This window comes from Austrofundulus limnaeus, unplaced genomic scaffold (assembly GCF_001266775.1).
Source record: "Austrofundulus limnaeus strain Quisiro unplaced genomic scaffold, Austrofundulus_limnaeus-1.0 Scaffold28, whole genome shotgun sequence".
Classification (NCBI taxonomy): domain Eukaryota; kingdom Metazoa; phylum Chordata; class Actinopteri; order Cyprinodontiformes; family Rivulidae; genus Austrofundulus; species Austrofundulus limnaeus.
This window is the reverse complement of record NW_013952430.1, coordinates 511,045-521,973: the sequence shown is the minus strand read 5'-3', so window position 1 is coordinate 521,973 and position 10,929 is coordinate 511,045. Positions and strand designations below refer to the sequence as shown.

At 39.0% G+C, this 10,929-nt stretch overlaps 1 protein-coding gene across 1 annotated transcript in view; it reads left to right on the top strand.

Annotated features, from left to right (window-relative positions):
- LOC106515312 (regulating synaptic membrane exocytosis protein 1) overlaps positions 1 to 10,929 on the top strand; it is a gene marked incomplete at its 5' end in the record, with an annotated part of 131,292 nt that overhangs the window by 25,866 nt on the left and 94,497 nt on the right. Inside the window, 2 exon segments of the mRNA XM_014005028.1 lie at positions 4,405 to 4,615; positions 9,466 to 9,477. Coding sequence (XP_013860482.1) covers positions 4,405 to 4,615; positions 9,466 to 9,477 — 223 coding nt within the window.

Below are 10,929 nucleotides of genomic sequence, written 5' to 3'. Positions count from 1 at the left end.
GTGTGTGTGTGTGTGTTATCAGGGGCAGGTTCACTTTTGTTTGGATCTGACAACGATGTGTGTATGTGTGTGTGAGGGAAGGTTTTGTTGGACTTAGGGGAACAATTTGTCTTGTTACAACCAGAGTAACGATGCTGAAAAGTGTGGAAAACTGGACGTTGGACTTCCTTTTCACTGGCTTCGGTTGCTGGTATTTGTAGTTTTTTTTAACTGAGCTGATGGGGGAGGAGGCTGCTTCACTGAGTTTCAGTTTGTAAGTACTGAGCTGCGTTCAGCTCCAACAGGTGCTCTGGATGTTCAACCTGTACTGATTTGACTGTATAAATGTAGATTAAGAGCTAGATTGCTTTTTTTGTTTTTAAACTATGACCTTCTTGTTCATCTTTCCTTCTCTCCTCACTACTACTAATTCTCTTTTTTCATTCATTCTGTTCGTCTATCATCACATCCCCTCAACTGTTCTTATCTCCTCCGTTGTCTCACACCTTCCTTTACTTTCCTCGTCACAATCACTTCTCTTTTCTTTCTACATGTTTCCTCCTCCCTTCTCCTGCTTCCACCATTTTTCCTCAAACCTTCTCAAACCCCTTCCTTCTCAGAGCAGAATTCGCAAAACTAAATGCTAAAAAGGTTTTATAACATTTCGCACATTTTACATTTGAGTTGTTTTTGGAGTAATAGCTTAGGAGCATATTATTTATTGCCATGAAGTTAAGAAATCTGCAACTATGCCTCACACAAACAAAAAGCAGAGTAAAGAACTGCCAAAGCATGGCTCAAATAGTCACCGCAGAGTGATGACATCATTACAAGTACCCCGAACTCAGTCATCAGGGGCTGAGTCTCAGTTCAGAGGCTGCATCCTTTGCAGTGCGCACTTGTCGGCCGGTTACGTCACTGCACCGCGCCGAAGGCTGACCCATTTCTTGAACTGCTTCTGAGTATTTTTCACAGCTGACAATGTGCTAAGATTTTTTGCACTGTCAGCAAACTAAACAAGACCTGGCACATGATTGTCACCACCAGCTTTCTACATATAGAGACTTAAGCTTTTGCCCATTTTTCTTTGCAAAATAGCTGAAGCTGAAGCAGATGGAGGGCATCTGTGAACAGCAGGTTTCAAGTCTTGCCACAGATTTCAAGTTGGATTTAGGTTTGAATTAAATGTAATGTTTTTTATGATATATAAAGCACTTAGAACTGCCTTGTTGCTGAAATGTGCTATAAACTTGACTTGGACCATGACTGAGCCATTCTGACACATTTGATCTGACCCATTTCATTGTAGATCTGGATGTATATTTTGGGTGGTTGTCCTTACAGGATTGTTTTGAATTTAGGATTTATTACGAAACATTCAGATATTAAAAAGCTCCTATCCACTTGAAGCAGATGAACCAGTGTCGTGTTAACATGAATAATTAGAGACAGTTTTAAAATCTGATCTAAATTTGATTTTTAAACTCTTTGTTACCGTCAGCCTGTCCCAAAGACATAGTTTGTTGCCATTTCTTTATTTGATTCTATAAAGTTTACCACACTTTGACCAACAGATAATAGAGTTTCAGCTCCAACAAGCTCATTCCCAAAGAACTGTTAGCTGAAAACTGGACCTTCAGTAAAAAAAAAAAAAAGTAAAAAAGAAGAAAAAAAGGAAAACGAAGAAAAAAATTGTATAGGTCTTCTGGATGGGTTCTTTAATGAAACGTTTCGTCTCTCCTCCAAGAGACTTCTTCAGTCTGAGAGTTTCAGGCAAAATTCAGGCTTTTAAGCCCTGCCTCCATGTGACTGATACTCACATCACATGGCTATCGTTGACACCTAATTAACACTTATTGTTAACAGGGGGTGGAGTGATACTGGCAATGGCCGCACTGTAGGAGGGGGACAACTGAAAACGGAGGCCTCCACCTCTGTTTAATGATGGACGGTCTTTCTTCACAAAAATGGCTTCTTTTACTCCTCTCTCAAACCAACGTTCCTCTCTATCAAGAATGAGAACATCCTCATCTCTGAAAGAGTGACCGCTGGCCTGTAAATGAGTGAAAACTGCAGAGTTCTGGCCATTAGATGTAGCTCGTCTGTGTTGGGACATTCTTTTGAACAGTGGTTGCTTTGTTTCCTCGATGTATAACTGGTCGCAGTCCTCCTGGCACTTAACAGCATATACAACATTGCTCTGTTTGTGCCGGGGCACCGGATCTTTGGGGTGAACCAGCCTTTGCCGTAATGTGTTTTGGGGTTTGAAAGCCACTGGGACATCATGTTTAGAAAATGAACGTCTCAGTTTCTCCAAAACACCCGCAATATACGGAATAACCACTGGTTTGGGTCTGGGTCTGTGGACCTACAGTAGAAAATCTACTGGTTGGCGTTGCGTCTTAAAGAATAACACAGCAGTGACTTTTAGAAAAATATCAGAAAATGTATTTAGTGGTCGATGGAGAACCCAAATGGAAAATACAAGAGGCAGAAGAGAAGGTGAACAAAATTTTACATTTTAATGAAACAACAGTTTAATCACCTGGCAGCAACGAGAGTCGATTCAAACACAATTTAGACTGAGCTGAGGAAACCAGTTTGGTAAACAGACGGACTGAAACACACCCAGACCCAGATTACGCAGGAACAATCTCGGGAAACATAATGTTTTTTTCCTATGTTACGAATAAATAAAAAAACATCTTAGTTTACGTGGATATTGCTGTGTTTGTTGAACGGTAGTTTTCATGACCCAAGCTAACATTTGTGCGTGAATGAAGGTGTTCTTTTTGGCAGGGAGGAGGTTATGACGTACGGTGTGTGTTGTGATTGGTAAACATGTGCACAGAAAAAAAAAGGTTCCCGTAATTACCGTATATCTGAAAAACACTGATACCGGCCTCTCAACAAGTCATGCATGTATCAAGCATGGGGAATGGACAGAGTTCGTTTGGACTGAGGATATTGTTGGTTTGCTCCTACATGCTGGAACAGAGTGAGCAGCACAAACAGCACTCTGCTCTCTGCCATTAAGGACTTGATTCCATGGCGTGTTTTTTGAGTGAAACTCGAGCTTTTCTGCTGCGGTTCAGATGTTTGTGTTCACGAAAACGGCCCTTAATCTCGCTGAAACTGAATGTTTCTGAATCCTGCAAAGCAGGGAAATACTCTGTCGGTGTGAAGTCTTACAGTATATGCGCACTACAGGCGGTTGCAGTCAAAAGTTTTGCTGCACCAACAACAGAATGACGACGCAGGTAGAAAAAACACGGATCAGTTAGCAGGGGAAGTGCTGCAGGAACAAAAAATAAGACTTTCTAAATAAAACAAAAAGACAATGAATAGTTAGAAAATAGAATTAGAACCACAATCCTAAAACTAATTCAACTGGATTGAAGATTGAAATGGAATAGACATAAAATATATAGCTTTTTTGAGTAAAATGTTTTATTTAACCAGAAATTACTTTAGAAATTATATATTATTTAAATGTTTACGGTCAGTACATATTTACAATCTAAGTGGAAAATTTTCCATTGATCAAATGAACTTAGACTTGATTTAGTTGGAGTTTAATTAAATTACTTGAATTGAACTAATTTGCTTTTAATGTATTTTGCTATAAATTCAATTCAATTCAATTCAGTTTTATTTATACAAACGCCAAGTCACAACATACGTTGTCTCAGGGCACTGTACATAAAAAGAACAATCTAAAGAAGAAACCAGCAGATTGTGTTGAATCACTTCATCACAGTCTCCCATCCTGAGCAAACGGTGGAGAGGAAAAACTCCCTGCTAATCAGGAAGAAACCTCCAGCAGAACCAGGCTCAGGACAGGCGGCCATCTGCCTCGACCGGCTGGTTGGAGGACAGGAAAGAGACACAGACAAACACAGAAGAACTGGTCCAGGACTGGTCCAGGCACACCTTCTTCTGGAGGAGACAAAGAAAAACATGTCATTGATAGAAATAATTACAATAAACATGTAGAGAAGAGAGACTAAAGACAACAGCAGAGTGAGGAAATGTGCTCAGTTTGTGCTCCAGCAGTCTAAGTCTATAGCAGCAGAAATGAAGAATAATTCAGGAAACCTAAGTCTAACTATAGGATTTATCAAAACGGAAAGTCTTCAGTCTAATCTTAAAAGTAGACAGAGTGTCAGCCACAGATTCAAGCTGAATTAAATTAACCTGAGGCTTCTTTTAAAGTGCAGAACTTTAAAAGTTTGTGTTAAAAATACTGATGCAAAATTAACTTGTTGATTTTAAAGTTATTTAATATTAAATTAGACATCGCCTCTTCGGGTCCAATTTAGTGTTGGGGTTAAATACATTAGGTGGGATTCAGATTATTCACATTTGTTCTCTGAGTTTGGGACTTTCACTTAAAAAACATCTTATGTCCTCCTTTCCTCCCAGAGGAATCCAGCAGCAGTTGACCAGCTACAGAGAGACGGTGATCCGGCAGGCCACGGCAGCTGCGGGCTCGGCCATCCATCGGGACGATGCGCCCACCTGTGGAATCTGCCACAAGACCAAGTTTGCAGACGGCTGTGGGAGCCTGTGTTCGTACTGCCAGACCAAGTTCTGCGCTCGCTGTGGGGGGAGGGTGTCCCTGAGGTCCAACACGGTAAGAAAAACATTTCGTTTAGTTTGATCTATACCCTGTAAACAACTCTGAGATGTTAATATTTGGGGCAGGACATCCACAGGCTTATATTTTTCTGACTGAATCCAAAAGTGAGTTTAATGAAAAGATGAAGCAGCAAAAAGGACTTAGTGACATCTACTGGTGAAGGTGCAGATAGTGACCCACTGCGCAGACCTTTAGATTAACACTCAGCTCTTAAACAGGAAGGAAAATATTTTTATTTAAAAATAATGTGAAGTTTTCACATTATTAACTTATTAAACTTATTAAACTTGTCAGTTGAAATACACAATATGTTGCATTTTCTACCAATAAATTCTTTGTCACACATTGTTGTGAATAAAAAATCCCCTACAAACTAAATTTAGATATGGATGAAATTATTCGAGAAAGAAAATGTAACCGTCTGGCTGACAAGAACAACTGAAATGCTTTATTTGAAACTTCTGAGATTCTGTGTGAATATATGACATATTTTATCACAAGTGAATGAATAAACACAATAGAGAGTGAGGAGTAGAGAAACACAGCTCAGCTGATTTCAGACCTTGATCTACACTCGTTCAGAAATATTGCCAACTTATGCTGAATGAAAGCAGAAAAGACACACATTACAGCTTACAATTTGTACACAATAACTCAAAATAAGGGAAAAAATACAGCATAATGTAAAAAATACTCAAAAAAATTAAGTAAAATAAAATGAGGTAAAATTAAACAAATAAAACAAAAAGCAGTGTAAAATAAAATCACAAAAATTGAATAAAATTAGGCAAAGTAATATAAAAAAGATGTAAAGTTAAAACAACAAAATAAAACAAAGCCATCTAAAAGAGGAAAAAAGGTAATATAATAAAATAAGGAAACATAACAGAATGAAAGTAAAATAATAAAAAACGATAAAGTAAATAAAAAAATAATAAAACAAGGTAAAAATAAACTACACAATGGAGTGATGTAAAAGTTAAGTGTTCTGAGTGTGTGAAAAACTCTACTGTAAATACAGGAATTGTGCGCCTTTGTGCATGATTGTGTGTGAGAGTTTGTGTGTATGTGGCCAGCCAGGGCTAGTAAAGGTTAATTGGGCATTAGACTGAGCTTTGGACCGAGGGGGTGGTCTACCACTCTGTCTCGGTCTCCCAGGGGTCCGGAGGTGCCCTATACACTCGCAGCAGGGTGTGTGTGTGTGTGTGTGTGTGTGTGTGTGTGTGTGTGTGTGTGTGTGTGTGTGTGTGTGTGTGTGTGTGTGTGTGTGTGTGTGTGTGTGTGTGTGTGTGTGTGTGTGAATTTTACAGGAGGGGTGGGCTGAGTCTTCCTCTTAAATAAGAGAACCCCACTTCCTCCTCCTTACATTACCGATGTGGCATTTAATGACCCCACACACCCACAAACACACACTTTAAAGTACATCCTAATTAGTAAGAGGATGAAGAGTTCAGCTGGAGGCAGTGTGTGTGTGTGTGTGTGTGTGTGTGTGTGTGTGTGTGTGTGTGTGTGTGTGTGTTGCTTTTAGTTACAGAAGGTCTTTGAAAGATAAATTTTAAACATCTAAGCAGAAAAGCTTAAAATAAATTGTGCTTTATTTATTGATACAATGAGATGTTTTATCCATCCATCCATCCATCCATCCATCCATCCATCCATCCATCCATCCATCCATCCATCCATCCATCCATCCATCCATTATCTTCCGCTTTATCCGAAGTCGGTCGTGGGGGCAGCAGCTTGAGAAGGGAAGCCCAGACCTCTCTTTCCTCAGCCACCTCTTCCAGCTCTTATGGGAGGACTGCAAGGCGTTCACAGGCTAGCTGAGAGAGACATAGTCTCTCCACCGTGTCCTGGCTCTTCCCCAGGGGTCTCCTCCCAGTCGGACATGCCTGAAGCACCTCCCTAGGGAGGTATCGAGAAGACATCCTAACCAAAAACCACCTCAGCTGGCTCTGCTCGATGTGGAGGAGCAGCGGCTCTACTCTGAGTCTCTCCTGAATAACGGAACTTCTTACCCTATCTCTAAGGGAGAGTCCAGCTACCCTGTGGAAAAAACTCATTTTGACCGCTTGTATCTGCAATCTTGTACTTTCAGTCACTACCCAAAGTTCATGGCCATAGGTGAGATAGCACTTTGAGTGTTCTGGATGGATAGAAAAGCGCTATATAAGTACAGTCCATTTACCATTACCATTTAGGAACGTAGACTGACCTGTACAGAGAGCTTTGCCTTACAGCTCAGTTCAGTCTTCACCACAACAACTGCTTTCAGCACTCAGACTTTAGCCTTGAGCGAGCTGGACTCGGTCTGAAAGAGGTTCTGCAGAGGGTCGCAGGCCGACTGTCGTTCCTGGACTTTGAAGGTGAGATGGAATTGATCTTGGAGAAGCTGAGAGCTCGGCTCTTTGGAATTGCCCACACTATTTGTCTAACTGGATTCGCCATCCTGAGATGTACCAGCGGACATTAAGGCAGATGGAAAATTATTGTCTGCCTGACCGAAAACATTTTCTTCTGTTCCCAAACAACTGATTACGAATTGGCTCTCCCCCACATGGCCTTGAGAGCTGTGGATCTAATTTCTCCTGGTGTTTACATCGACTTGGCTTAGTCCCCACCCTCCCCATCTCACTTTCATCTGATCTGATCCCCTGAAAGTCAATCTGGAGCTGCATAGAATGAACAATTAACACCAGTATTCTGAACTATGACTGAACTATGCTTTTTTTTTCTTTTTCTGGGGGCTAGATTCTTCAGACTCATTCTTCAGATGTTCACACAAGTGCATACAACATTCATGGCTTCAGATACACGCCCTCTAAACTCACTACTCCTCTGGCTAATAAATTCTTGCTCTGCAGAGTTTTTTCCCTATAAACACCATTGTGTATCAAATTTCGTTGATATAATATGATGTTTAATTTTTTCCTCATCTACTCTTGTGTGGTATTTTCATTTTTCTTTTCAAAGGTAGCGCAACCCCTGCTGGTTGCTGCATGACCTGGTCACCTGTTCCCCATGTTTGTCATGTGTGTCTCCTGAATGGATGTTCTTAAATGTAATTTCATTGGGCTCTGTACAATGTCAATAAAGGCATCATCAAATCAACAGACCAGTACAGAGTCCACATTACTGCAGAAACTGCACCGACCCATCTATCAATCTCACGCTCCATTCTTCCCTCACTCGTGTACAAGACCCCAAGATACTTGAACTCCTTCACTTGAGGCAGAACTTGAGGCCAATGAACCGGACTCTCTCTGCCCCCTGGCTGCACCGAGAAATTCTGTCCATGTAAGTTATGAACATAACCGGTGACAACGGGCAGCCCTGGAGGAGTCCAACTCCCACTCTGAGGGGGTCCGACTTACTACTGGCAATGCGACCCAAACTCTCTGTGTGGAGGAGTACAAACATATTCTGACAGTTAACGTGCAGATCATCTTTTGTAGAGTTTGATTTGTAATCCTTTCAAGATGAAATACAATGACAGAAACAAACACCAAAACACAACGAGTTCACATTGAATTCAGTTTTTGACAGTGGAAGAAAACAACAAAAAAAATGTCTTGTTTCGCATGGAGCTACAACCCTAAATCATCATGGTTGTTAGTTTTTCATTAACATGTACCAATTACAGTACAACAGCCATGTCATTACTTTTTCAAAATGTGTCCCGTTTTTACCAGACTTTGAATATTTGAAAATCATTGCCCATTCATAACATTAACAACAAATAAGATAACTTTTACACAGAACCCCACTTTACAGTGCACGAACTGTCCTTTTTAAATTTTCCATTTTTAATAAAAATTTAACTTCAAAACTTAACAGTTGTCTTAATCAGAAATTCTCCACCTTTAGAATCTGTTAGTTCATTATTGGTGAAAATCAACAAATAGATTTAGTAACACAAACTGAATTTTTTTTCTTTCTACAGATTTGTGCATATGGTTTTATTTTTTAAGTCATGGACAACACACACACATAATTTATTCAGTGTTTACTTTCTGTTCAGTTAATTCTAAATTTGAACTGTTTCACTAAACTTCAAATGTGTTTGTATCACTTTTGACACAAGGATGCAAGATTTTGTGATATTTGACTCAGCCGATTTTGTTTTTGAGTCTGATACAGAGTACAACTCAGGCTGGTATCGGTGATAGTGATCTGATACTGATTCTTTGTGCAAAAACGTGTCTGGTAAACTAAAAAAGGTAGTGCATTTAAATCACAGCTTCATAAAGAATATAACAATGTATTTATTCATTTTAAATTCAGGATTATATGGATGTAATGGTCTCATATAACTGAGCTAATACAACAGAAAAAAACAAACAGGACACATTCATACAAAATGCATGAAAATGGTGTTTTGAACAAACAAACAAGCAAGCAAACAAACAAACAAACAAAACTATAAAGTAACTGATTGTTTAATTTTCAAAAACTACTAAAAACTTAATTTACGTTACATGAACATGTTAACATGACAATACTGAACACGTAACATCTACAGACTGAGCAGGTGCCGCTGTGCTTATGCATTACATACTGTATGTGGAAAAAAATGTAGTTCCCACCAATTGCGTATGATTTAGACAAGATTTCAATAGTTTAGTTACTTTCCACTGTGCTCCTGTTAATTATATACATTAAGTGAAATGACTGAAGCATCAAAATATTAATATTTTTGTTTTAGAATCAATTTTAGAGCACAAAGATTTGTGGTATTCATATTTCATCATTGATCTGCACAGTAAGATTATTTCACTGTTTCAGATCTTGTTGGTTTACATTCTGTCTTTTTCCTTTTTTATGTCTGTCAAAATGGACTGCAGGAGGACAAAGTGGTGAGTTCTGTTTTTCCCATGACTGAATATCTGTGTCTGCTATTTTGGAGATTACCATAACATGGAATTTATGTTCATATAGACCAACTTTTTTTTGTTATGTGTGGGAAAAAAAGATAGATTATATACAGAAATTACTACACTGTGTAGATAACTTCAGAATTTCATATTATTCACATGTAAAAAAACAAGTGAACCAGTTCATGATAAACCTGCCATCCAACAACAGATGTTTATTGTAATGTCATGATTTGAGTGCTTTTGTACGGAGCTCGTCTGGTGATATTAGTTTAAAAAATGAATGCCCTTGTGTTATTGCCTACAATATAAATATTATTTTCATGTCTTGATTATTAATATAGAAAAATTTGAATAATTACATTTTATTTTAATTTAGGAATGAATTACAAAGACATACATCAGTCACTTACGGTTAGGCATGGTGTAATTCTCAGCGAGATTCTCTAAATTTGACTGCTCAAAGGCTGCATTCACACTGCAGGTCTTAATGCTCAACTCAAATTTTTGTCAAAAATCTGATTTTTTTTGTGTGTGGATGTTCACATTATATTTTAAATGCGACCTCCATCAGATTTCAGTATGAATCCCTCACAGCACTGAAGCGACCCGCATGTGACGTCACATTTATCTGGCTGTTTACAGAGGTAGCGGTTGCTACATGTTAGCATATCAGTTCAGCGTTTACATTTTAACACGCTTCTGGTCCGCTACTCCAGTGCATCATTTTATTTTTGCAACAGGAACAACGTGCTAAAACTAAAGTATTGATCCATTAACTTTAATATCGATGTGGTCCGAGACCAACATTATTATCATACGTTTGTCTGGATTGTCAGTCATCCAGGACATGGAAAATTAACAGAAAAAAGACAAAGCAACTGGACTTATGTTTTGTAGCCAAAGGCATGTGGAACTACAATATTTAAACAGCCTCATTATTATTACTGGATTGATCTGCTCACCTCACTGATGAAAAAAGTCAGGTGAAATGAGACATGAGCGTTCAGAGTGTAGTCACTTTGAAAAACATCAGATATGTAATCTGATTCAGTAGCACATATTAAAGTGCTCGACACACGGGCAGCGACAAACTACAGCGATTAACGGCTGTCATCGCAGCCAGGGTGAAACCCGACACACGGGACGCGATAGCAACAGCAACGTTGCGAATTGCGCTCTCAGGTCGCTTGTCTTCAAGAAATTTGATTGGTTCTTGACTCTGAAGGCGGGTGTGCATTACAGACGTGTAAACTAAACAAATCTTGCGATGCTAATGATATTGAAAAACAAACACACATCAAGATACAGTTTTATGAGGAAAAACTTACCATAAACTTCACCCTGATGTCAATAAATTGCCTATTTTATTATTTTATTGCCTTTTTTAGTAATCACTTGGTGAAAGTGTTAGCTAACTGCAGTGTGTAGCAT